Source organism: Bos grunniens, chromosome 5, assembly GCF_055505025.1.
Source record: "Bos grunniens cultivar Pamir isolate PY7600 chromosome 5, Bosgru_T2T1.0, whole genome shotgun sequence".
Taxonomy (NCBI): domain Eukaryota; kingdom Metazoa; phylum Chordata; class Mammalia; order Artiodactyla; family Bovidae; genus Bos; species Bos grunniens.
In genome coordinates, this window is record NC_141169.1 from 116,752,991 (window position 1) to 116,780,615 (window position 27,625).

General features: G+C 53.9%; 1 protein-coding gene and 1 non-coding gene across 7 annotated transcripts in view; one reads left to right on the forward strand and one right to left on the reverse strand.

The window, feature by feature from the left end:
- Positions 1-27,625, forward strand: part of ARHGAP8 (Rho GTPase activating protein 8) — a 51,541-nt gene that overhangs the window by 20,799 nt on the left and 3,117 nt on the right. For all 6 annotated transcript variants that reach the window (XR_015164629.1, XR_015164628.1, XM_086403231.1 and 3 more), the window contains 7 exons: positions 4,212-4,343; positions 8,015-8,101; positions 12,903-13,001; positions 14,291-14,401; positions 22,523-22,596; positions 25,330-25,407; positions 26,049-26,177. Coding sequence is in view for 4 of the 6 variants with exons in the window: in XM_086403231.1 (XP_086259357.1) it covers positions 4,212-4,343; positions 8,015-8,101; positions 12,903-13,001; positions 14,291-14,401; positions 22,523-22,596; positions 25,330-25,407; positions 26,049-26,177 (710 nt within the window). In the remaining 2 variants the exon portion in view is untranslated. The remainder of the gene's footprint in view (positions 1-4,211; positions 4,344-8,014; positions 8,102-12,902; positions 13,002-14,290; positions 14,402-22,522; positions 22,597-25,329; positions 25,408-26,048; positions 26,178-27,625) is intronic.
- LOC147373237 (U6 spliceosomal RNA) lies at positions 18,859-18,965 on the reverse strand. Its single transcript, XR_015164997.1, has one exon. It is a non-coding gene; the product is annotated as a U6 spliceosomal RNA (small nuclear RNA).

Here is a 27,625-nt window from a genome sequence, read left to right on the forward strand (position 1 = left end):
AATTCCTGGAGCGCCAGGCCAGATTAATCACGGGCTGTGCTTCTAAATGATGAATGACTCAGACCACCTGAGGTGCAAGAACCTGGCCGAACCCGCTGTACATCGGGAGCCAGATTGCTGACGGGGTCAGGAGAGCTCCATCTGCAGCTCAAGAGCAGGTGGCTGGACCAGGGCTTTTCAGGCAGGTCACATGCGCGTGGCCAGGAAGGAGCACGCTCTGCAGCCCGGAGACAGACAGCGGGATTTGTAGAGTTTATCCCGAGGAGTGTGGTCAAGTGACAGAAGCGGGTCTACTTTCCAGTAAAAAGAAAACGTGCGTGTGCATGCTCAGTGGTGTCCAGCTCTCTTTGGCCCCAAGGACTGTAGCCCGCCAGGCTCCTCTGTCCATGGGATTCTCCAGGCAAGAATACTGGAGTGGGTGGCCACTTCCTCCTCCAAGGGATGTTCCCGACCCCATCGGACCCACGTCTCTTGCGATGGCAGGCAGATTCTTACCTCCAGCACCACCTGGGAAACCCAAGAGAAAGCACGTTAGGAGCAGATCTGAAAAGGAGGAATCGCTTGCTTCTGGACAGACAGCCGGACAGCGAGGAGTCTGAAGCGGAAGGGCTGAGTTAGGCCTGGGTTTGAACCCCAGCCCATCCTGGGTGTCAGTTTCCTGTGGCCACTGCAACAAATCACCAAACTCCAAGTGGTGTAACGCAGCACATTGATTCTCCCCCAGTTGCGGGGGCTGGGAGTTGTGTCTGCGGGGCCACAGTCCTCTCAGAGGAGGCCTCGCCTCCAGCAGAGGAACATTTTTTGCCTCCTGCAGCTTCTGGCGGGGTGGCTGTCAGCGAGTTCACACCCTCCTGGCCTGGTGGCCGCGTTGCTCTCTGCTCCGCCTCTGTCTTCGCGTAGCTGACTCCGCTCTGTGGCTTTCCTCTTTTAAGACGTCTTAACTAGGATGTGAGAGCTTGCATTCAGTGCCCCCCCGCCCCAGGATATTCCACACAGTCAAAGGCTTTGGCATAGTCAGTAAAGCAGAAATAGGTGTTTTCCTGGAACTCTCTTGCTTTTTCAATGATCCAGCGGATGTTGGCAATTTGATCTCTGGTTCCTCTGCCTTTTCTACAACCAGCTTGAACATCTGGAAGTTCACGGTTCATGTATTGCTAAAACCTCACTCGGAGAATTTTAAGCATTACTTTACTAGTGTGTGAAATGAGTGTAATTGTGCAGTAGTTTGAGCATTCTTTGGCATTCCTTTCTTTGGGATTGGAATGAAAACTGACCTTTTCCAGTCCTGTGGCCACTGCTGAGTTTTCCAAATTTGCTGGTATATTGAGTGTAGCACTTTCACAGCATCATCCTTTAGGATTTGAAATAGCTCAACTGGAATTCCATCCCCTCCACTAGCTTTGATCGTAGTGATGCTTTCTAAGGCCCACCCGACTTCACATTCCAGGATGTCTGGCTCTAGGTCAGTGATCACACCAACGTGATTATCTGGGTCTTGAAGATCTTTTTTGTACAGTTCTTCTGTGTATTCTTGCCACCTCTTCTTAATATCTTCTGCTTCTGTTAGGTCCATACCATTTCTGTCCTTTATTGAGCCCATCTTTGCATGAAATGTTCCCTTGGTATCTCTAATTTTCTTGAAGAGATCTCTAGTCTTTCCCATTCTATTGTTTTCCTCTATTTCTTTGCACTGATCACTGAGAAAGGCTTTCTTATCTCTCGTTGCCATTCTTTGGAACTTTGCATTCAAATGGGTATATCTTTCCTTTTCTCCTTTGCTTTTCACTTCTCTTCTTTTCACAACTATTTGTAAGGCCTCCTCAAAGAGCCATTTTGTTTTTTTGCATTTCTTTTTCTTGGGGATGGTCTTGCTCCCTGTCTCTTGTACAGTGTCAGGAACCTCTGTCCATAGTTCATCAGGCACTCTGTCTATCAGATCTAGTCCCTTAAATCTATTTCTCACTTCTAGGGATTTGATTTAGGTCATACCTGAATGGTCTAGGTATGGTCTTTCCTAGAACATGGTCTTTCCCCACTTTCTTCAATTTAAGTCTGAATTTGGCAATAAGGAGTTCATGATCTGAGCCACAGTCAGCTTCCGGTCTTTTTTTTTTGCTAACTGTATAGAGCTTCCATTTTGGCTGCAAAGAATATGATCAATCTGATTTCGGTGTTGACCATCTGGTGATGTCCACCTGTAGAGTCTTCTCTTGTGTTGTTGGAAGAGGGTGTTTGCTATGACCAATGCATTCTCTTGGCAGAACTCTATTAGCCTTTGCCCTGCTTCATTCTGTGCTCCAAGGCCACATTTGCTGTTACTCCACGTGTTTCTTGACTTCCTACTTTTGCATTCCAGTCCCCTATAATGAAAAGGACATCTTTTCTGGGTGTTAATTCTAGAAGGTCTTGTAGGTCTTCATAGAACCATTCAACTTCAGCTTCTTCAGCATTACTGGTTGGGGCATAGACTTGGATTACCGTAATACTGAATGGTTTGCCTTGCAGACAAACAGATCATTCTGTCCTTTTTGAGACTGCATCCAAGTATTGCATTTCAGACTCTTTTGTTGACCATGATGGCTACTCCGTTTCTTCTAAGGGATTCTTGCTTTGACTGTGTGGAACACAATAAACTGTGGAAAATTCTGAAAGAGATAGGAATACCAGACCACCTAACCTGCCTCTTGAGAAACCTGTATGCAGGTCAGGAAGCAACAGTTAGAACTGGACATGGAACAACAGGCTGGTTCCAAATAGGAAAAGGAGTATGTCAAGGCTGTATATTGTCACCCTGTTTATATAACTTATATGCAGAGTACATCATGAGAAACGCTGGGCTGGAGGAAGCACAAGCTGGAATCAAGATTGTTGGGAGAAATATCAATAACCCCAGATATGCAGATGACACCACCCTTATGGCAGAAAATGAAGAAGGACTAAAGAGCCTCTTGATGAAAGAGGAGAGTGAAAAAGTTGACTTAAAGCTCAACATTCAGAAAACTAAGATCATGGCATCCGGTCCCATCACTTCATGGCAAATAGATGGAGAAACAGTGGAAACAGTGGCTGACTTTATTTTTGGGGGGGCTCCAAAATCAGTGCAGATGGTGACTGCAGCCATGAAATTAAAAGATGCTTACTCTTTGGAAGGAAAGTTATGACCAACCTAGACAACATATTAAAAAGCAGAGACATTACTTTGCCAACAAAGGTCCGTCTAGTCAAGGCTATGGTTTTTCCTGTGGTCATGTATGGATGTGAGAGTTGGACTGTGAAGAAAGCTGAGCGCCAAAAAATTGATGCTCTTTAACTGTGGTGTTGAAGAAGACTCTTGAGAGTCCCTTGGACTGCAAGGAGACCCAACCAGTCCATCCTAAAGGAAATCAGTCCTGAATGTACATTGGAAGGACTGCTGTTGAAGCTGAAACTCCAATACTTTGGCCACCTGATGTGAAGAGCTGCTCATTTGAAAAGACCCTGATGCTGGGAAAGATTGAGGGCAGGAGGAGAAGGGGATGACAGAGGATGAGATGGTTGGATGGCATCACCGACTCAATGGACATGAGTTTGAGTAAACTCTGGGAGCTGGTGATGGACAGGGAGGCCTGGCGTGCTGCAGTCCATGGGGTCACAAAGAGTCGGACATGACTGAGCGACTGAACTGAAGTGACCTAAAGTGGATAATCCAGGACTAACTCCTCTGAGGAGCCTTTTCTTAATCACGTCTACTAAGAGCCTCTTCCAAATATGACCACAATCGAGGGTTCTGGGGATTTGACACTGGAAGTCTTTTGGGGGCCACTTTCAAGGCATCACATCTACTCCCTGGCTGTGGAGGGAGGGAAAAGTCAGGTAAGTTACTTAACATCTCTGAGCCTCAGTTATCATCTGAGAAATGAGGACTAGGGACTTCCCAGGCAGTCCAGTGGTTAGAACTCCATGCTCCCAATGCACGGGGCTTGTTTTCGATCCCTGGTCAGGGAACAGCTCCCATGGGCCACACAAGAGCCCGCAAACTGCACAGCACAGCCGAACAAGAAAGAGAGAGGAACGAGGACTAGGCCCCCTGCAGGTGGATTCTCAGCATTGACCTGGAAGCGTCCCCCCATGGCCCGGTGTTGGCCCCTGCTGGGTGACCACAGCTCCGTTACAGGGGACGCATTTTGATCAATGTGAGATGCTCATAACCGTGTCCCACGCTCTGTGCCCAGGTATTTGAAGTACACGCTGGACCAGTACGTGGAGAGCGATTACACCATCGTCTACTTCCACTACGGGCTGAACAGCCAGAACAAGCCATCCCTACGCTGGCTCCAGAGTGCCTACAAGGAGTTTGACAGGAGGTGGGTGCCCTCCAGGCTTGGGTGGGGTGGAGGGGAACCTCTGGTTCCCGGCTGAGTGAGGGGGAGGCTCGGGTGACAGGAGGGGTCCCGGCTGTGCAGTAGGTAAGGGCGGGACCCCGAGGGCCAGGCGGAGCATTAGGGTGAGCACCCCTCGGGGCCAGGGGCCTCTGTCCAGCACTGTCGTTCAGGGCTGGGTGGGCAGCCACGCAAGGCTCTCGGCGCGTGCCTGCTTAGCCGTGTCCGACTCATTGTGACCCCCTGGCCTGGAGCCCGCCAGACTCTTCGGTCCATGGGATTTCCCAGGCAGGAACACTGGAGCGGGTAGCCATTTTCCTTCTTCAGGGGATCTTCCTGACCAAGGGGTCGAACCTGTGTCTCTTGTATCTCCTGCATTGGCAGGTAGGTTCTTTATGACTAGCGCCACCTGGGAAGCCCCATGGCTCTTGAAAAGAAGCAAATGACATGTTCAAAGCGATCTTTGCCAGAAGCTCAGGCTGACAGTGGGAGGATATGTGTGTATGCCTGTCTTGAGCTAAAACAGATGAATTTTCAAATGGAAGGTAGGGAACTTCTTTTGTTTCTCCTACTTCTCTCAAAGGTGGACTGGGGGCAGGAGTAAGATTATAGATCTTGGCTTGATGGAAGCCAAAGGACGGGTGTCCTAGGCTTCAAAGCCACCCGGTGATGGAGCCCCTGCTGCAGGTAGTGAGTTCCCTGTCGGCGGGGGTATGTAAGCAGAGCTCCAAATCGAATTGGATGCAATTTATACAGCAAAGATTTTCCATCCACCATTACAAACATCACTACAAGGATGCAGTGGGTTTCCTGCATCTTTTTCTGTTCTCTCTGCTTTTGACTTCTCATCTTCCAAACTGTTCTGCCAGGTCTCTCCTTTAAGCAAGAACCATCCACCCAGGAATGTCCCTGACCCCCTCTAGGAGTGCCGGCGCTCCTGCCATGGGTGGCACCTGATGGAATCCACCTTCCTATAGGGGTGGACTTTGTAACAGCTGTGCTCTGGGTCCTTGGACCACCTGAAAGTCACTGCAGCTTCCTCCTTCCGAATCGCAAGACTGTTTTTTTTTTTCTGGTAATTAATATTCCTTCGGGAGATACTCTGAGATTGTATAAATACCCGTTTCACGTGCTAGCTTTGGCCTCCCTGGCCATTTCTTGGCTTAATTACTATTAAGATGGGTGACACATGGTGACTGGGGCTCTTAGCTGGCATTTTACTGTGCTGAAGAGCTTTCTCTTCCGGTTTATTTATATTTGTACAGACTTGGGATCTCCCATTTTATTCAGTAGTTTATAATCCATGACTATATTTATCCTAATGCTCAAATTGTTGAAATTCGGCCAGGCGAGCTTCAGCCTGGCTCCTGTGCCCCACAGACACGTCCCTGTACTTCCGAGCGCTTCCTTTACTTTCTAGGACAACGAGATGCTCCGGGCACATCCCAGCTGGCTTCCCAGGTGGCAGTAGCGGTAAAGAACCCGCTTGCCACTGCAGGGGATGTAAGCCATGCAGGTGTGATCTCTGGGTCGGGAAGATTTCCTGGAGGAGGGCATGGCAACCCACTCCAGTATTCTTGCCTGGAGAATCCCATGGACAGAGGAGCCTGGCAGGCTACAGTCCGTGGGGTCGCAAAGAGTCGGACACGACTGACAGCAACTTAGCACACACGCACGCACCCAGCACAGGAATCTGCCATTTCTCTGGTCCCTGGGTCCTCTTAAGGGAGGACGCTCCTACGAACCCGGCCCTGGAAGCAGTGTGTTGGTTGCTGTGGGGCTGTGACGGCTCGCAGGCGAGTCAGTGGACAGTTGCCGTGTGTGTATGTGTACACAGACGTAGACATACGTACACGCACACATCGACGTGGGTCTGCGTGTTTGCATTTGCCTTTTCTCCTGGTACCTGTGTGTTCACACCGACATCTATACTAGTCCTTCCCCGCCAGGGCTCATTCTAGCCTTCTCCCTTTCTGCATTCGTAACATCTCTTCTCCAACAGTAAGGGCCTGGCTCCCACTGCCTTTGTGCGTGCTCAGGCGCTCAGTGGGGTCTGACTCTTTGTGACCCCACAGATTGTAGCCTGCCGGGCTCCTCTGTCCATGGGATTTCCCAGCAAGAATACTGGAGTGTGTTGCCATTTCCTCCTCCAGGGGATCTTCCCGACCCGGGGATCGAACCTACATCTCTTGTGTCTTCTGTGTTGGCAGGAGGATTCTTTACCACTGAGCCACCTGGGAATCCACCGCTGTTACTTGGCCTGCCTCTGGCTAATCGCGTGGCCACCTCTCACTCGCTGAGGCTCTGTTACCACTGGGGCTGCCCCGCCCCCACAGAGCTGCCGGTGTCCCCTGGGCTGATGCCCGCACCAGGCCGCCGTGGCTGCCCCTTTCTTGCTCCCACAGTTGGTTGCAAGTGTCGGGTCCCTCCTCAGCCCGCACCACCCTCTTCCTGCCTGGTCCCAGACACCTCATGCTGGACTTCCTGTCCACCCCCCTTGCTCGTGTCTGCCTTACTAATCAGCTCCCGGGGGCTTGGGGAGACTGATGGGCAGTGTTTGCAGATTCCCGTGGTTCGGTCCTGCAACTGTGACCAGTTCCAAGTGGCCCACATGGCCCCTCTGGGCATGGAACTGGGAGGAGATGGGTGGCCATCCCTTCTTGTGGGTTCTCCCACCCCTGGGATGTAACAGGCGAAGGAGCCCAAGGGCACAGCAATAGTACATGTCGTGGAGTGATCAGGAATCAGGCTGGACCACTGACCTTTGTGTTTAAAATGATTTACTTCATTGTGAGTTGATACTGTTGAATAACGGCTGCTTTTCACAGCTGGCTCCCCGAATGGCTGAAATTCTGGCAATCAGCTCTTTGAAGGGCGAAGAGCCGGCTTGAGGGTGTCCCTGGCTGACCCGAGTGTGGATGCCCTTCTCCCTCTGGGACACCCCCTTCCCACCAGGCTGCCAGCCCCCTGCTGGCGTCACAGACCCCAGCGGGCCCACCCACTCCCTCCAGCCCTGGGTGGATGCCAGCCTTCTTGGCTCTGCCTGATGGCTCTAGACTGAATTAATCACAAAAGAGGAAGGGAAGTCGGCTAAGAAGCATCTCGTTGAAGGGGGTGCCTAGAGCTGTCACGTGGTGGGGGTTGGGGGTCACGGCTCCACCCTCGCCCAGGTCAGTTCCCTGCAGAGCGGGGCTTGCTGCCAAGTTGCCAGTGTATCCCCGCCCCCTGCCCCAGTGTGAGCGCCTATAAGTGGGGGCTCTGATCTTGCAAACTGTAAAGTGCTGTGTGTACACTGCCAGTGATGAGAGTGGGGGCCTCATTTCTCCTTCTATGTCCTTAAATCGACTGTCCAGAAACGGAAGGCTGGGACTATCCTGATGGCCCAGGGTTTAAGAGTCCACCTTCCAAGCTGAAGTTCTCGGGTTTGATTCCTGTTCGGGGAACTAAGATCCCACATGCCGTGGAGCAACTAAGCCTGCGTGCTGCCACAAAGACCCAAGGCAGCCTAATAAGCAGATAAATAAAACATAAAAAAGAAAAAAATAGGAACGGAGGGTTCTGAGACTTGCCCTCGAGGCCACCGCGCTGCAGCTCTCTTTCCAGCCCGGGGTGTCTCCGTGTGTGTGCTCTGAGACCCCCTCCGTCTCCCTCCTCAGGTACAAGAAGAACCTGAAGGCCCTGTATGTCGTGCACCCCACCAACTTCATCAAAATCCTGTGGACCATCCTGAAGCCCCTCGTCAGGTACGAGCCGCTCTCCGCGAGGGTCTTGCTGGGGTCAGACAGCCGGACACCCGGGCAGTCCTGCTCTGGGGCGCCCGTGCGTCTGGGGTACCCACCTGCCTCCTGACTATGTCGGATCACAGGGCTGACAGTCATGAACAGGAACCTCGGCTCGCACCCCCAGTGAGGTCGGCTCCGGCGTTTTATAGCCCGCTTTTCCTGAGTACCCACATTGTGTATACACACCCGTGTCGGGGTCCTGAGACCACCTCAGGTCAGGGACTCCCCATGAGGACTCCCAGAACTCGGGAAAGCTGTCATACTTATGGTTCCAGTCTTTACAGGGGAAGGATGCAGATAGGATCTGGAAAAGGCACAAGGCGTGCTGGCAGCCCGAGCCCAGCTCCCTGCTGCCTTCTTTGGGGCAGGGAGGGTTTACGCAGGTCAGCTCGGTCCCCTGGCCTTGGCGTGCTGCTCAAGATGAGTGTCACTCAGCCCAGAAGCTCACCTGAGCTCGGTGTCCACTTAGACGGACCCAGTGTGGTGCAAGACCTTGCCGTAAATCACGTCGTTGGTCCCAGTGCAGAGACGCTGTCATCAGTGGGACCCCCCAAGGGCGTGGGGGTCACCTTCCAGGAGCCGGCCAGGGGTCGTCCTCTCTTTGGGACCAGAGGGTTTGGGCAGCCCGTGCCTGGTGAGCCCTTCCTGGCCTGGCACGTCCAGCCAAAGGCCTGACTCCTCAACAAAAGAGCAGTGACTTAAGCCCTCCTCCTCCGCATCCAGGCTCTCCCTGCGGGATGATTTCTGCCTCCGTGGTGGGAAGCAGAGGCCAGGGGTTGGCGAGGCCGGAGGGGCTCTGCCAGGGCCACACGGCCCCTCTGCTTTGCCGCCATGTGGACCGCATGCACTCAGCACACACTGTGTGTACAGGGCCACGGGAGGGGTGGATGGGGTGGAGGGCCCTAGACATGGTTTTCATACAGCAGCTCCAGCCCCACGCCTGGCGGATGGAAGGGCTCCCAATGCAAGGGGCCCCGGGTGGGACGAGGGAGATTGGGACCCTCAGGTGAGACCTGTGTTGGACTTCGGAAGCCCAGACCTGCAGGATAAGCTAATGTCGTTTTAAGCCCCTAGTTCTGTGATTGTTTGTTACAGCAGCCACCTGGCCTCTCGGTGAGTCGCTCTCACAGCATTTGTACTGTGGCATCTCTCGGGGTCCCTCTAGCCCGCTCGCTTCTCGTTTGGCAAGTGAATACACATGCACAAGTGCTCACATGTGTGCACAAACCCTTCTGTGCCCCCAGGTCGCTGTGCGAGGCCCCATCCGCTTTCCAGGTCAGCTCTGGGACTTGAACAAGGACTTGCCAGCATGTCTGGTCGTGGGAGCCTCTCTGGGAGGAGCCCCGTGCAGCCCTCTCCTCGTGCACCCCTCACCCTCAGCGTGCAGAGTCCTGGGCCTCCCAGGCGAGCAGGCGTGTGTTTTCCAGGCTGTGTAGAATCACCCACGAGGGGCTTCTGGGGAGCTCTGAGATCCTCTTCCTGGTAATAAACCACGCCACCCCTCAGACCAGATCGAGAAGCTGTGGAAGGTTTGAGTCTGGTCTCCTTTGGAACTGAAGCTTCTTAGGAGGTGGTGCAGTTGAGGTCTGGGGGCTGCTCTGCCAGGGATCTGAGCCCCTCCTTCCCATTAGCTGCCAACCTCACCCCAGAGAGCCTGGCCCGGAGAGGAGTAGTGTTAATCACTGAGTTATGTCCAACTCTTTGCACCCTCCGTGGACTGTAGTCTGCCAGGCTCCTGTGTCCATGGAGTTCTTAGGCAAGAATACTGGAGTGGGTTGCCATTCCCTTCTCCAGGGGATCTTCCCGACCCAGGGATCGAACATGGGCCTCCTCTGTTGCAGGCAGATTCTTTACCGTCTGAGCCACCAGGGAAGCCCTGAGAGAGGGTCACACATTTTCAGACCTTCCGCTCCGCTTGGGACAATTCCTGGAAAAGCAGACTCAAGGCAGCACCCATTTAACAAGGGGAGCAATTTTTGTGGCCAGAGAGCTCCTTTTGTTTCACTGAAATTTCCCGCCAGCTTTCCTAGCTGGCTATCTGTACTGTAGACACGCACCCTCTGGCCAGGTGAGGTTTTCTTCCTGTTTTGCGTAACCAGGACCAGCCGACTGGTGCGGTAGGTAACGAAGCGAAGAAGCCAGCCCTAGTTACCCTCCTGCCCGAGAAGACCGCTCAGATGTTCCGCTTCCTGGTGCTGTCCTTCACCTTAGAAAAGCTCTAAGGGTTCCAGAAGCCTCTAAAGTTCTTGGGAAAACCCACCTGCTCTTGCTGTGCTGCAGCGTGGCAGCCTAGGTGATGTGGGCACGGGCCAGACCTCCCGGCCTTGCCCTCGACCATCGTCACCCTGGGCAGTAGATGCCCCCGCCCTGCCCCGGTTTCCCTTGTGGCTGACGACGCCCCCTAAGTCATCCTATTCCTGTGACCATCACTGATGTGATGCGTGTGAGTGTTTAGCGCAGGGCCTGCTGGCTGGCGTCAGTACCCACTGTGAGCTGCTAGTGCGGTTTAAAACCTTTTTATTATCCTTTTGTGATTAATTAATTGTAATATGTTACGTGCCTTATGTGCCAGGCACCCCAAAACAATCGTATGAAGTCAGCTGTCTCTCATCTATTCCAAAGAGGAAGAGGTTGGTGCTCAGAGAGGTTAGAGAGTTTGTCTAAGGTCACACAGCACGTCAGGGCTTGGCTGGGATTCCAGCTCAAGCCTGTGTGGTTCTGTCCCCGGTCCTGCCTCATGCACGGACGTAAGCAGGTGTCTTGAGTGGACTTCAGGGGTCAGGGCTGGGGGACCATCTGAGCCCTGGAGTCCTCAGCTGCCAATGGACGAAGTGGACAAGCCCAGGGGCTCTCCAGGGCCCACGCACTGCCTGACTCAGACCCTCTGGAGGCGGGCCTGGCGATTCCACTGCACCCCTGCTTTGGGGTCCCCTGTGTGGGCCCCTGAGCGGCCCTTTTCTGGGGATAAGAGGCAGGAAGGAGCCCTTATTGCATCGGTGGAGCCTGGTGTCCAGCCAGTACCTGGCGGCCGGAGGGGGACAGGCAGAAACGCTGGGAGAAAGACGAGGGGGCTCCTGGGTGGGCTGGAGTTGGCACGAGGGGGGCTTTCTGCAGCCCTGAGGCCAACACCTCTGTCCTGCAGACCATTCCCGAGAGGCCCTGTCCGTGGGTATGGCTGGGGGCCTGGCACCTGGTCGGCCTCCTCCTCCTCCTCCACTAGGGGGCACCCAGTGCCCGCGGCTTGGCCTCCCGTGGGCTCCAGGCTTTGGTGGGTCTGGGATAAGACAGCTGCTTGGGTTATTGGACGTGATACTCTGGGCTGGCGTGGTGTCATCTACTGGAGAAGTCCTGGAGAGGGCACACCTCGGGACGAGCGCACACACGCGCGCACACAGCCAAGGGGCGCACGGAAGCCTCTAGGGGCGATGGTCACCTTGTTAGCTGGTTGTGGAATGGTTTCGCATGTACGACGTGTCCAAGCTCATTGACTCGTGCCCGTGAAATCCGGCCAGCCGTGCGGGCGTTGGCAACACGGCAGTGAAGCTGTAAGCAGCGGAGCAGGCGGGTGGTCTCACGGGGCCAGCAGTGACCTTCTCACCCAGCCCAGCCTCCTGTGCTTCTCCGCACTTTGCGGTTGGGGAAACTGAGGCTCGTTTTTTTTTAATCGGTTATTTATTTTTGGCTGTGCTGGGCCTCCTCGCTGCTCCGGTTCTCTGGTTGTGGCGGGGGGAGGGGGAGGGGTTGCTCTTTGCTGCGACGTGTGGGCTTCTGGTTGCTGTGGCTCCTCTTGTGGCACAGGCTCTAGGGTGCATGGCCTTCAGTAGTGGGTGCAGCTCCCGGGCTTTAGGGCACAGGCTCAGTAGCTGTGGCGCCCACGCCTAGTGGATCTGAGGCATGTGGGTTCCTCCCAAAATAGGGATCAATCCCGTGTCTCCCGCATTAGCAGGTGGATTCTTTAGCGTTGAGCCACCAGAGAAGTCCAACATATATAGTTTTAAATTTAAAAACATCCCCCCCCACCCCCAAGCCATGAGGCATGCAGGACCTTAGTTCCTGACCCGGAGATCGAACCAGGGCCCCCTGAAGTGGAAGCTCGACGTCTTAACCCCTGAACTGCCCAGGGAAGTCCTGAGTCTTGTTATTAGTAATGGTCCCAGGCCGCGACGTCCACCAGGCATCAGACACTGGGCTGGTTCATGTAGACAGTCCCACTCTTTGCATCAGGGAACCCCGCTTTAGAGGGGAGGCGAGTGGCTCCGGTCAGGGCTTGTCTGCGTCATCATGCTCAGGCTATCGTGGGCCCCAAGAGTGACCATCCTGAATGGAAATCGGAGGGTGTCTTGCTTGGTCCCACAGTCGCGGGGATGTGACTCCCGCTTGGTAGAGAGAAGCCCGGTGGGATGTCCACCGCCCACCCCAGAAGCCCGGCGCCGGGACCCCCTCTGCGTGTGGCCCGCAGGTTCCCGGCCACTCACCCTGGAGGCAGATACTGATTTTTCTGCCGATGAGGCTCTCCAGCGGGCTGGGTGCATCTGAGGTCTGATGAAAGCAGAGCATCTGCCAGATGTGCGCTGCTTCCGTTCTGCTCTGCATTTAGGTATGTCAGCATTTACGCTTCTTTAATATGAAAAACGCCAGCGCTGTTTGCTCCAGGGCTCCTGCTGCCAGCCTGCTCCCGCAGGCCCCCCACCCCCACCCGGCCTCTTTCCTGCCCCCTAATCTTTTTTTTTTTTTTTCAGTTTTCTTCTTTTTTCTTTTTTAGTCACAAGTTTGGGAAAAAAGTCACCTATTTCAACTATCTGAGCGAGCTCCGTGAACACCTCAAATATGATCAGCTGAGCATCCCCCAGGAGGTTCTGCGGTGAGTGAGACCGCTATGCCCTCACATCCGCCTGCCCCGGCCTCCCCTCACGCTGAAAGCTTCATTTCCATTTCCATTCGTGTGCACGGCCAGATCCAGTTCCTGAATGCACTGCCTCCACAAGGATGCATGGTAAAAGATGCTGACTGCTGACTCAGAGAGGCGAGGCGGGGATGGCTGTGCACACACGCGGATGAGACGTTTCTCTCACCCGCCGCTGCAAAACTGATTAAACAAATAAGCCGCACTGGTGACTGCTGTTTGCTGCCGTGGTGCTGGCCAGTTTCGCTTTGGAGCGGAGAATGAGGGGGACTTTTGGGGTGTGTGGACGATGCGTGTACGGCGTGAAACACTCCCAGGCCTGGGGCAGGTGTTCTCAGAACCGCCAGCCTGGTGCTTCTGGGTGGAAGCCTAGCTGATGGGTCCGCTGCTTTGTCTTCTAGGCAGCGGTCCCCTCCTCCGACAGGGGCTCAGGTTGCGGGAGGGAGCCCAGGAAGGCGTGTGGTCAGCCCCGGGCCCCTCTGTCAGCTCAGATGGAGCCCAGTCTCTGAGCCCTGCCCCACGCTCTTCTGGCCTTTGCATCCCGCCCTCTGGGGGGGCTCCTTTGAGGAAGCCCTGCAGGGGGAGTGGAGGTGGCTCCCTCCCTCTGGGCCCCAAGTCCCAAGGCAGGCGCTGGGGATATAGAGCACCATAGAGAGAGTGCGTCCGCCCTCAGGGCACTCTCAGGTAATGGGGCCACGAGGCCCCAAAAAAGGTGCTGACCCCAGCTGGGGAGGGGCCTTGTGAGGAGGGAATATCAGGGGAGGCTCCCAGGAGGAGGTGACTCCTGAAGTAAGTTTGGAATGGACCGTTGGCTAGATCGAGAGCCCAGGGAAGAATCCCTTTCCAGCAGAGGGAAACTCTTGTGCAGACACGTGGGTAGAGTGTTGGCTAGGGGTTGGCAGGAGAGGATGGCTGTTTGACAGAGGGTGGATTGCTCTTGCTGGCTTTTGTGTGAACGCCCACGGCTACCGGGGCTTGTGAGGGTGCGTGTGTCTGTCTGAGCACGTGCAAGACTGAGATATGGGCCTGGAAGGATGGGACGCCCAGGGTCCCATCCTGCAGATGCTTGAGGGGCGTGTGACCTGAGATGCTCCCTAGAGCATCAGGGAAGGCTTCCTGGAGGAGGCACCACTGTGATGAGTCTTAAAAGGTATGAAGATGCTTGTGGGACGTGTGACCCGACAGCGCCTTGGGGCCCGAGGCTGCACCCCTGCCGGCTGACAGCTGAGCTTCTTTTGTGTCCACAGATACGACGAGGAGCTTCGGAACCTGCACGCCGGCAGGCTGCCCCCTCCCACCAAGACGCCCCCGCCGCGGCCCCCTCTGCCCACCCAGCAATTCGGCGTCAGTCTGCAATAGTAAGTGAGCGGGGACGGGGTCTACCTTGTTTCCTGGGATGCATCCATGTGCCAGTGGTGGGGGGGTTCTCCCCAGACCTCAGCCTCCACAGCCGAGCTTAAGCCTTCGGGGAAACTGACCTGTGAGCTTGTCACAAGGCCAGAGTGCCCGCCACTGTGTCTGTCTGTGTGCTTGTGTGCAGAGCACCCGGCCGTGGGTGGCAGGGGGACCGGGGGTGGGGGTTGGGGGGTCCTCGCCTCAGTTTCCTCATCATTGCTCAGTGGGCAGTTCTGGTTCCGTATCCCCAGGCCACAGCCCAGACGCCTCCCATCACTTTCCACATGAGGCTTGGCCGCGTGCTTTGCTCTGGCCAAGGAGACAGGAGCAGCTGCGGGGCAGGTCACGTCCTGCAGGGAACCTTAGGGGCTGCTTCGTAGCTGGTCTGTTGTGATGACGGAGGCAGGGTGGAGACAGTGTCTGGCTGGCCTGCGTCCTTGGGTGACCACAGAGCTCCTCCCACTGACACCCATGGCGTGGGGCTGCCGGAGTGGGGAGTGAACCCCCGTGGGGCTCAGCTGCCCGGCTATAAGAACTGTTGTTCCCGCAGTGTATCCTTCCCTTCCTGCCTCGTCTCGCCCTTATTAGCCACATGAACCTTGAGCTCACGCCTCCTCGCAGCTTGTTTCCTTATTTCTAAAATCAGTGAGTCTTTGCATGATGTGAGCGTTAATCGTTACTCCTTGGAAAGGATTCTGGGCCTCCCATCCAGGACAACGTCGCCCTTTTAAGACTCATCATAGTGGTACCTCTTCCAGGAAGCCTTCCCTGATGCTCTAGACTGCATATAACGCCTCCCTCCACTGCAGCCCTGATCTGAGCAGGTGCCAGGGGGGCGTCCCTCAGGCTCTTTGCCCTGCTCAGAGGCGAGCTCCTTGCTCTCCTCCTAGTCTCTGTTTCCGGGACCCGGCCAGGTGTGAGGCAGCTGAAATGACGGAAGATGAAGGTGTTGTTTAAACTGTACGAGCCCCGAGGGGCAGTTGGGTCTGAGCTGCACGACGTGTAGGAAAGCCAGGGCCTGGAGGGTGGTGGATCCCGGGGAGCAGTCTGCCCGGCTTCATCTGTTAGTTGTTTCCTGTTAGAAACATGCTGTGCGATCTGTCTCTATATAAAAACCCTGTGATCTTTAAGACCCGTGCTGGATGTTAAGACACTGCGAGGTCAGGAGCTGAGGAGGCTTTGGGCAGTGCCCAGGCCAGGTAAGGAGGCGGAAGTGGCACCTTGGGTGTGTCCCAGCAGCCAAAGGGGACCGTTGTTTTCCAGAACTTTCTACAGTGGTGGCCATGGTCCGTACTGTCAGCAGGTGACGGTTGAGCAGTGCAGGTGAGGCACCGAATTTATCATTTCATTTGCTTTGAACGGATTTCAGTTTAGGAGGCCGCTCGCTGCCTGGCAGACAGGGTAGCCCCAGACTGCGGGGTGTCAGCGCCCCCACAGTCAGACAAGTGCACACAGCAGCGTCCCCTCAACTCGGTATTTTGTGAGAAGTTAGTGACTGGGGAAGGTCGAAGGCAAAAGGAGAAGAGGGCGGCAGAGAAGGAGATGGTCAGATGGCGTCACCGACTCAATGCACGTGAGTTTGAGCAAATTTGGGAAATTGTGAAGGACAGGGAAGCCTGGTGTGCCGCAGTCCATGGGGTTGCAAAGTGTTGGACACGACTCAGAGACTGAAGAACAAGAGTGAATATACCATATGTTCATATATGATCTCCATAAATACACCTGGAGCCAAGTTCAGCGAACAGCGCTTCCTTTTCCGCTTTTAAACATTGTAAAGATGTGCTGGTGTGGCCCCCACCACCCCCTAACTGCCCCCAGGAAGGCAAAACCTGGAACATGCCTGCTGTGACTCCGGCCGCTCTGGGGAAGCACTGGTTGGAACTTGACTCTCAGAGGAGGGCCTAGTGACTGCTTTACCGAGGCGTCTGCCGTGGGCTCTGTGCTTTCAGCCCAGTCCTGGCTGGGTGTGAGTTGATATCCAGGGTCCAGGGTGGGCGTGCGAGGCCGCTGGCTTTGGCATCATCAGCTCTTTAGCCTGAGGAGCAAGAGCACCTTCTGGGTTGCCCGTTTTGTTGTTCAGAATCACTCGTTGAAAAGTGCAAGTGTCAAAGTCTCAATCGCTCAGTCGTGTCCGACTCTTTGCAACCCCACGGACTATAGCCCGCCAGGCTCCTCTGTCCATGGGATTCTCCAGGCAAGAATACTGGAGTGGGTTGCCATTCCCTTCACCAGGGGATCTTCCTGACCCCAGGATTGAACCCAGATCTCCTGCATTGCAGGTGGATTCTTTATAACGTCTGAGCTACCAGGGAAGTCTCCTTATCATCTGGGCTTCCCTTGTGGCTCAGAGGATAAAGTGTCTGCCTGCAATGCAGGAGACCGGGGTTCAATCCTTGGGTTGGGAAGATCCCTGGAGATGGAAATGGCAACCCACTCCAGTATTCTTGCCTGGAAAATTCCATGGATGGAGGAGCCTGGCAGGCTACAGTCCATCGGATCATAAAGAGTCACACACAACTGAGTCGTACATGCCCTCCTTCGGGGGATCTTCCCGACCCAGGGGTTGAACCCAGGTCTCCTGCATTGCAGGTGGATTCATTATACCGTTGGAGCTACCAGGGAAGTCTCCTTATCATCTAACAAAGCTTTAAAAATGAAAAACAAAAAGCAAAACTCACCCAGCTCATAGACTTCTGAAGTCATCTGCTTGAGTACAGTGTGTGTGTGTGTGTGTGTGTGTGGTGTTTGTGATTTGGGTACCGCTCAGCCTATGAAGTTCGCCAGGCCACCTTGGCCTTGTGTTTCGACCAGGTGCCTTCTGGAAGGTGCCGATGCAGCTGCTGGGGATATCTGGTATAAAGGTATGGTCCAGCCCCGCTCCAGAACCAGTTGTTGCTGTTCGTGTCAGTTCGTACGTCTTTAGGGAATGGTGACTATCATTGGCAACCTCTGAAAACCATTCTGCACGTGCCACTTTGAGAGCTAATCCATGCGATTGCCTCTTTAAATTAATATTTTATGCTGTTTCATTGCGAATGACTGTAATAAAATGGCAATAAACATATTAAATAAAGCACCAAATATGTAATTTGTTTGGACTGCGAATGAATGAAAGTCATTAAAATTCATAAGCAGATCCTATTCACAAGTGTTAATTCGCTGAGTTAAGTTCAAAAACACACAACAGAGCGTTATCACCTTAGCGCGAGCTAATTAAGTTAATATATTAAGGGGAAGCCAGAGATTCAAGAAGTCTTTGCCCGCCTGCCATGCCTGAAGAGGGACAATGGAAACATCCCTGAACTGGGCAGTTGCGAAGAGATGGAAAAGGGGAGGAGCCTCTGGGGCAGTAGGGGAGGGAGGAGGTCACATCCCAGCTCTAGCCTTTTCCAGCTTTGGGAGGCAACCTTGTGATGTAACTTCTCACCCTCGCCTCTTCCCCTCTAACCATAGGTGAAACCCTGCTCTCTGTACCCTCCGGGGCCATGGGGCCTTAACAGGGTGCAGGCAATGTGAGCAGTTCCTGCTGCTCAGTTCATCACCTACTCTTATTCCCTCTTCTGATCCCCTCCTCCAGAAAGCCTTCCCTGACGCTCCACACAGGCAAGAAGCATTTGTTGAGAAGACTATTCTTGCCCCCATGGAATTGCCTTGACACCCTTGTAAGGAACTAATTGACCATGAAAGTTATGACCAACCTAGACAGCATATTCAAAAGCAGAGACATTACTTTGCCAACAAAGGTCCGTCTAGTCAAGGCTATGGTTTTTCCAGTGGTCATGTATGGATGTGAGAGTTGGACTGTGAAGAAGGCTGAGTGCCGAAGAATTGATGCTTTTGAACTGTGGTGTTGGAGAAGACTCTTGAGAGTCTCTTGGACTGCAAGGAGATCCAACCAGTCCATCCTAAAGGAGATCAGCCCTGGGTGTTCTTTGGAAGGACTGATGCTAAAGCTGAAACTCCAGTACTTTGGCCACCTCATGCGAAGAGTTGACTCATTGGAAAAGACTCTGATGCTGGGAGGGATTGGGGGCAGGAGGAGAAGGGGACGACAGAGGATGAGATGGCTGGATGGCTCACTGACTCGATGGACATGAGTGAGTGAACTCCGGGAGTTGGTGATGGACAGGGAGGCCTGGCGTGCTGCGATTCATGGGGTCGCAAAGAGTCGGACACGACTGAGCGACTGAACTGAACTGAACTGATGAGGGTATATTTCTGGACTCTTGGTTCTATCCATTGATTTGTAAGCTGGTGTCACGTGGTCTTTATTGTTGTAGGTTTATCGTAAGCTTTGCAATTGGGAAGTGTGATTCTTCCGGCTTTGTTTTTATTTTTCAAGATTATTTCAGCTCTTCTGAGTCCCTTGAATTTCTTTATTAATTTTAGAATCGGCTTGTCAATTTCTTTTTTTTTTTTTTTTAATATGGAATGCTTCACAAATTTGCGTGTCATCCTTGCGCAGGGGCCATGCTAATCTTCTCTGTATCGTTCCAATTTTAGTATATGTGCTGCCGAAGCAAGCATGGCTTGTCAATTTCTGCAAAAAAAAAAAAGCAATTGGAATTTCAATAAGGACTGTGCTGTGTCAGTAGGCCAGTTGGGGGCTATTGCCATTTCAATAATGTGCTACATGCTAGGTGGCTTCAGTAGTGTCCAGCTGTATGTGACCGCATGGACTGTAGCCCACCAGGCTCCTCTGTCCATGGGATTCTCCAGGTAAGAATACTGGAGCGAGTTGCCATGCCCTCCTTCAGGGGATCTTCCCAACCCAAGGATCAAACCTGAGTCTCTTATGTCTCCTGCATTGACAGGCAGGTTCTTTCCCACTCAAAAGCAAGGATGTCTTACCATTTATTTGAATCTTTAAATTTCTTTCAAAAATGTTTTATAGTGTTCAGTGTAGCAGTTCTGTACTTTTTTATTAAATTTATTTAGTTTTTATTCTTTGTGATGCTATTGCAAATCAAATTGCTTTCTTAATTTCATTTTTAATTGTTCATTGCTAGTGTATAGAAATACAACTGATTTTTGTATGCTGATTCTATATCCTGCAATCTAGTTGAACTCATTTATTCTAATAGATTTTTTTGTGAATATTTTTTAGTATTTTCCACGTCTAAGATCATGCCATTTGCAAATAGAGATAGTTATACTTATTCTTTTCCAACTTGGATGCCTTTTATTTCCTTGTCTTGCCTGATTGCACTGGCTGTGCCCTCCAGTACAATGCTGAATAGAAGTGATGAGCATGGTCACTCTTGTTTTGTTCTGATCTTAGGGGGGAGCTTTCAGTCTCTTTACCATTAGGTATGATGCTAGTTTTTCATAGATTCCCTCGATCAAGTTGAGGAAAATCCCTTCTGTGGCCACTCTGTTGAGTGTTGGGGTTTTTTTTGTTTCATGAAAGGGTGTTAGATTTTGTCAGATGTGTTTTTGCTCTGTTGAGAGGATCGTATGACTTCTGCCCTCTGTTCCATTAATGTGATGTTACACTGATTGATTTGCACGTGTTGAGCAAACCTTGTGTTCTGGGGATAGATCACATGTGTTCATGGTGTATAATCTCTTCACATGTTGCTGAATTTGCATGGCTGATATTTTGTTGAGGATTCTGTGTCTATTCATAAGCACACTGGGTCCAGTTCTCCATCCGTGAAATGGGCCCTCTGCGTCTGGCCTGGGACGTCACCCAGCCCTCGGCATTGCAGTGGTTTTAATTATCAATGTCTTTGACTTACAGCTTAAAGCTTTTCCCGTCGTTCACTGTTTATGGCTTGCAGGCCTCCCTGGAGGGAGGTTGCCAGCATCTCTCTTTCTCATGTGGGGAGGCTGGGGAGGCTCAGAGACAGGCTGCGGGTCACCTAGTTCCTAGGACTTGTGTAGATCTGTGTGGTTCCCAAAGTAAATGGAGGAGGAAGAGCCCCTGCAGCTTTGGAGTGTCCTGGGAGAAAAGGACCCATCCACCACGCTCCTCCCTGGGGTGCAGTGGGGACACCTCCTGGATGCTACTGGGGCCCCAAGCCGCATCCTCCCACTCAGAGGGGACACGCAGGGAATCAAGTTAGGGAAGGAGTGGGGAGTGTCCAGCCTGCATTCCTACGGTAGCATGACCTCATGAAAGCAGAGACCATCCCCCGGGCCCGTTTGCCAACTGGACTATTGTTTGGAGTCCTGGTGGGACAAGCTTCAGTTTACTGCAATCGACAGGAAACCCAGCTTTCCGTAGCAATCAGGGCCTGCAAAGGCCTGTCGCCGCTGGTGATGTGGTTCTCCTTGTGCCCGCGTTTGTGCTCAGTCACTCAGTCGTGTCCAACTCTTTGCGACCACATGGACTGTAGCCCACTAGGCTCCTCTGCCCGTGGGATTTTCCAGGCAAGAATACTGGAGTGGGGCACCATTTCCTCCTCCAGGGGACCTTCCTGACCCGGGATTGAACCCACGTCTGTTGTGTCTCCTGCATTGGCAGGTGGATTCTTTACCACCCACCTGGGAAGCCCGTGTGTTCCTGTTTGGGTCCTCTGTAAATCACAGAGTGAAATGGAAGCAGGACGGACATCGTATCTGTCCAATGAATTGCTACTGAAGGAGCATGGATCTGGGTTGTGGCCGCCTTGCCTCCAGCTCTGCCATCTCTTGGCTTTGGGACCTCAAGCTGGTCACCTGGACTTTCCCAGTGTCCATCTCCCATCTCTGATTGGGGCTAACAAAAGTACAATGGAAATTAAGGAGATAATATTTAAGAGCGAGGGTTCTAGGCTCAGACTCGTGGGTCTGAGTCCTGGCTCTGTCCACTTGTGACCATGTTTTCCCCTAATCTGTGGCTGCATCATAAGTTCCCCCAGCTTTCTGTGGGGTAACAAGGGAACATTTTCTAATAATAAAGAAGTTACTCTTAAGAGTTTATTCACTAGTAACAGCTTTAAAATACATGCAACAAAATCTGGGGGAACCAAATAAGCAGATACACAATGCTGGTAGGAGACCCCAGTACCCTGCTCCGTATAGTTGGTGGAACAAGCACACAGCAACATCAGTCAAACTAACCCAACTGACGTTTAAAGAACAGGCATCCTAGGAACAGCAAAACATGTTCTGCGCAGTTAAACAGTGTCAGGGCAGGATCCCAGCCAGGAATGTCCGGCTTCAGAGCCCTGGCCCCTCAATCTAGCCGTGGGCTTCCCTGGTGGCTCAGACGGTAAAGAAACCACTTGCAATGCAGGAGACTGGGTTTGATCCCTGGGTCGGGAAGATCCCCTGGAGGAGGAAATGGCAGCCCACTGCAGTATTCTTGCCTGGAGAACCCCATGGACAGAGGAGCCTGGCCCAATGTAGCTCAGTCTCTCAAATATGCTGCCTTTTGGGCAAGAAAATCCAGCAGATGAGGAAAGAGAGAAACAAACATGTTTAGAGGGAGCCCAGGGGTCTGTAGAATGGGTCGGAGTGGGCGGCTCTGGCTTCAGATTTCTGACTGCCACTTGAGCTGGGGTGTGGGGAGGTGGGGCTGGAAGTGCCATTCGTATCATTGTACCTGTGTTTTAAAGCTTCCCTGTCTTTAAAGCATTTAAAGTTTCCTGAATCTCTGTATCATATTACTACTTAAGAGACTGAGTGTTAACAGCCTGTCTGAGGCAACATACTTGGTTTTCACAAAGCATCTCTTTCGATTGATTCGGTCTCCTGGTTCTGCTTTCAGGGCCAGATCTTCTCACACCTCTGAGCCTTCTTCTGTGTGTTTCCTTCTGCCTGATATGCCCTTTCCTCTTTTGTCCTCTGCAAGCTCCTACTCATCCCTCAAAACCCAGCACAGAAGTTGCCCCACGTGGAGCCCTCGCCAAGCGCAGATCTCCCCCGTAACATGTGCGCCCTTCTGGGGGAGCGCTCAGATAATGCACAGTCATTTTTATGATTTCTGCCTCTCTTGGCCACCAGACCACTTGCCTCCTTGGGGCCCAGGCTGCCTCTTCCTCTCCCTGTATGGCACCTCGGGCCCACGTTTTCTCACAGGTGTGGTGAGGACCCGGTGCTTGTCATGGTCACCTGTCACACCCAGGTGAAAACTGTTGCCTTTTCTCTCCCCTCAGCCTAAAAGACAAAAATCAAGGCGAACTCATCCCCCCAGTGCTGAGATACACAGTGACATACCTGAGAGAGAAAGGTGAGTAAGAGCTGGCTCCAGACAAGGAGGTGAGGGTGCCAGGGACACCTCTCCTGGAGGCCTCTCTGGGATCCTGAGGGCCCCACAGGCCAGAGGATGGGAGGAGCTGGAACCTGGGCACGGGGGGATGACCAGGATGGGCAGGGCTCAGGCACAGTGGCTCCAGCCACCTGGGCTCTCTGGGTTTGAATGCTGGCTCTGCTGTGTACTAGCTGTGTGGCCTCAGGCGAGTTGCTCACCCTCTCTGGGCCTGTTTCCTCATCTGTCCAGTGGGGTTGATAGCAGCGCCTGGTGCACGGGGTTGCTGTGGAGCCCAAGTGAGGGGTGTGTGCGGTGCTTCACACGCCTCCGGTCCTCTATCACGAGAGATACGCTTGGTTTGTAGACACCATTGCCAGTGGGGGGTGGGGGTGGTGTGCTCAGTGACTTGGGGGTGAGCCTTGTGGCTCCTCCTAGACCCCTGAGGCCAGAGCTCAGATCCACAGGAAAGGTGCACGGAGGTGTCTTTTACCCTAACGGGAGGAAGACCATTCTCAAGAGAAAGGGCTGCCAGCGAGGGGTGGTCCCCTGCAGATTCAGATGCACGAGCTGTGGGGGTCAGTGCATCAGAGGGGGACTGGGGTCCCTGGGGGTGATTCCCAGCATGTCCCAGGAACTGCCTGCTCAAGGCATAAAAAGTTCTCTGAGACCACAGCGCCCAGGCTGGAGGGTCTATGGTTGGCCGCTTGGAGCTCTGTCTCCTTCGACGTTTCTTTCTACTCTGTTGTTAGAGTACTGCCCTTTCCATTATGTATTTCAGGAATGGACAAAAAAACTTGTGGATAAAAAAATTTCATAGAAACTGTGGAAGGGAGTTTTCCTTTTTTAAAAAATGTATTAATTCCCTTATTTTATAAAAAATTTAACAAAACAAACAGCCCACAGTAGAAATTCACTCTATGTTTGTTGAAGGATATGTGGATTAAACGTGTATTCATTGGACACTCGGCTGCATTTGGCCCTGGTCTAGGCTCTAGGGCTGTCATGGTGACTGCAATACACAGCCTGTGTCCCTTCCAGGGGCCGTAGCTATGACAGCTACAGACTGACACAACAGGGATGAGCCGGTCATAGAGGTCAGGGGAACCTGCGCTCTGACACACGGGCGGCTGTGTAACAAATAGCCACAAACTTAGGAGCTCAAACAGCATAAATTTATTATAATGTCTGAGGTCAGAAGTCTGGCCTCGGGGGTTGGGTTTTCTGCTCAGGGTCTCACTGGGCTCAACTTAAGGTGCTGGCCAGGCTGTGCTCTTTGCTGGAGGCTCCGGGCAAGACTCCACTTCCACGCTCATCCACTGCGTCAGTCAAGTTCAGTTCTTGAGGTTGTAGTTCCAAGTTGCCTACGTCTTTGCTGGCTGTCAGCCAGGGGTCTCTTTCTATTCCTAGAGGCAGCCTGCTTTCTTTGCTGTGTGACCTCTCCCTGGAGAAACCCCCACACCTCGAATCCTTGCCCCACATGCTTTGAGTCTGTGTTGCCAGGAGGAACCTGGGTCCCTCTTATGAGGCTCACCTGATTAGGCCAGACCCACCCTGGATGATCTCCGTATCTTCAGGTCAGCTACGCTGGACCTGCATTCCCTCTGCAGAGTCCCTTCACTGCAGCACCTGGACTAGTGTTTGAATGAATCCGCGGGACCCCAGGGCCCAGGAGCCTGGGGGCCATGTCAGAATTCTGCCCACTATAGTCACTCAGCAAGAAAGAGAAGAGGGGCCCCTAGGCAAGGGGAGTTGCGGGTGTGGAGGGTGAAGGTGGCAAGGAGCGTGGAGCCGGTGGGGGCTGGACAGAGGGCTTAGAGGGGCAGGGGGGCGCTGGGCAGGAGAGCCGGGCAGCAGTAGGCAGGCCCGTAGGTCTGTGGTATGGGCTCGCAGGCAGCTCTCCCATGACTGATGGAGATGGGAAGAGCTCCGTGCCAGAGCCGATGAGGTTTGGAGCAGGTGTCAAACAGCTCACCCAGCGTCAGCGTGGAGAGACTGGGGAGGGAGGGAGCGGCGAGCATGGGGGTCTGGGGCCCGGTGCTGTCCTGCGGAACATGGACATGCTCTTTGTCTGCACTGTCCAGGACGGTAGCCACTGGCCGTGTGTGGCCGTTGTCCAACGGAGCACTGCGTGTGTGGCTCGTGTGCCGAGCCTGGGTAACTTGATTTAATTTTAATTGCACAAATGTCAACCACCATGGGCAGCTAGTGGCCGCCATATAGGCCAGGTCAGCTCTAGTCACTGGGGAGAAAGGGGAGCAGCATGTTCGGGGGCATCCTGGGGGCCGGGCTGGGGCCATGCATTACCCCGTTCATCCTTCCCGCAGCCCTTGGAGGCAGGTGCTCCAGGCTTACTTGGCGGACGAGGCAGCTGAGGCTCAGAGGCTGAGTGCTTTCTCTGAGGTCACACAGCTGGCCCGAGGCAGCGTTGTTGGGCAGACCCCATCTATCTGCCTGAAGCGTCAGCCTCTTCCACTCTCCCTTTCTGGGGTCCACAGAGGTGGGGAATCAGGTGGGACTGGGGAATATGGAAAAAGTTTGATTTAAGAGGAATAAACACAGGTGGGTGTAGGGCTAGTGGAGAGAAGATGAGCCAGGCTGGAGAGCGTTCCCTGCCAGCCGCAGTGAGGGGATACGTGGGCAGGGCAAGTCATGGAACGTTCTAGAAACCTCAGATGCTGGGCCCTGTGAGATGCCTGGAGACTCTCCCCACAGGACTCCACACCGAGGGCCTGTTCCGGAGATCAGCCAGTGTCCAGACGGTCCGCGAGATCCAGCGGCTCTACAACCAAGGTGAGTGGCTCCCTGAGACCCTTCCCGTCAGTCTCCTGCCCAGCCAGCCTCACAGGGGCCTCCGGGGCCCCAGGGCCCACACTTGAGCCAGCGGAGCTCCTCCCACTCCCGACCCCAGAATAGCCCAGATTTGGGGGACAGCTGCCCCAGCGCGTCTGTACCCAAACCCCAAGCCTCCCCTCTCAAGCCTGGGGACAGTGTAAGCCAGGCCTGACCTCAGGATGCTCTTGTCCAGGCAGGACTGGGTCATATGGCAGAGAATCAATAGTGTCCCCAGGAGATTTCCATGGTGGCCGAGTGGCGAAGACTCTGCACTCCTCACATGGGGGCCTGGGTTCAATCCCTGGTCAGGGAGCGAGATCCCACGTGCTACAACAAAGATTAAAGACCCCACATGCTGCAGTGAAGACTCTGTGCCAGCAGATTCATTCATTAAAAGCCCAGTGTCCCCCAGCCTCCGCCGGGCCCCGTGAGAGGCAGGGGAGGGCAGGTGACACCATTGGCAGGGAGGGACAGTGCCGTGTCCTGGCATCGGGCTCCTCCCCTCAGGAGGTTTCAAGCCATTTTGAGTCCGAGCCTGCTCTGCAGCTGGAGTCCCCAGCCCAGTGTCAGAACTCAGACACCCACCCTTGTGTGTCCAGGGAAGCCCGTGAACTTTGATGACTATGGGGACATCCACCTTCCAGCCGTGATCCTGAAGACCTTCCTGCGGGAGCTGCCCCAGCCGCTGCTGACCTTCGAGGCCTACGAGCAGATCCTCGAGATCACCAGTACGTACCTGCCGGAGTGCCAGCCAGGGGTGCCCAGGGTGCTGGCCGAAGGCCGGGGGGTTGGGGCCGGGCTGCCCGGCCCCCTGCTGTTTCCCTCCGGTGCTGCGGGCCAGGAGAGGGGCTGTCCCCCCTGGACCCCCGCCGGCCTCGGCCAGGCCAGCCCTGCCCATGGTCAGGGGACACGGGGTCAGGGGTTATCAGATACCCCTGGGCCCAGAGGCGGGGTCTCGGAGGGCATCTCTAGATCTGGGGTACGTCGCCCTGGTCAGAGTGCACCCCCCTGCACTGTTCCGCAGGATCTCTACTTCTAGCACCTCAACTTCCTCGTCTAGAAACAGGGGTAGCCACCCCCGCCTGCTGTTACAGAAAAAGCTATGCATGGCCCTTGAGAAAGCACAGTGAGGCACCCATTGTGGGGCAGGGGGGCATTGTGAGAGGTATAGGGACCACTGTAGCGGGGAGACAGACTGGGCTCAACTCCAAATACCGCAAGCAGGAGGAGGGGCTTTACAGCCGAGCAGCTGGTGGACGGGTGGTCCGTGGATGGAAGAATACTCGGAGGAAATGGGCGTTGGGGGAGGCGGGGGTCGGATTCTGACTATACTGATCCAACAGGACTCTTGCTACCGGCAGACCAGGTGGCCCAACATCCCCTAGGGGGTGGGGGACAGGGGGATGAGGACCCATCAGATGGCAAGGGTGATCAGGGCTCCCGTTACACTAACTCACGGCTCTTCATAAAGGTGGACAGTGCAGAGACATAAAGAAGCCTGAAACCAGAGGCTTTGTTAATAAAAGAACTCTACAAAGCCTGACTAGAGTTTGAGGAGAGAGTCTCCCCAGATCGGTGAATGCCGGGGAGACGTGATGCGAGCTGCAGCTCTCGGGCGTGGTGATGCCCAGGAATGGACCAGGTGCACCGTGGCGCTGATCACTCCTAACAGCCAGTGAGGGCATGTCAGCGCTTCCTCGGTGGCTCAGTGGTAAAGAATCCGCCTGCAAATGCGGCAGACGTGGTTCTTTCCCTAGTCTAGGAGGATCTTCCCCCTGGAGAAGGCAATGGCAACCCACTCCAGTATTCTTGCCTGGAGAATCTCATGGACAGAGGAGCCTGGCGGGCTACAGTCCGTGGGGTCGCAAAGAGTCGGACACAACTTAGCAACTAAACAACAACAACAAGGCATGTCGGAGAAGCTGGAGGATGCTGGGAAAGCAGTGCAATCACACACTGTTGCTTTCAAATGGGATGACCTCTGCCCCCAGTGTTCCCCCAAAACTGGATTCGACTCCTGGTGGGTGTCAAGCCATAGACACAACCGAGCCCCCACTTCCTCCCTGCCCCTGCCCCATACACACACGGAGAGATTTGAGCAGGCACTCTGATCGTTTCTAACAAAGAGTTAGAAGGCTCGAGGCTGTACCCCTAGGATGGTGACTCCAACAGCACA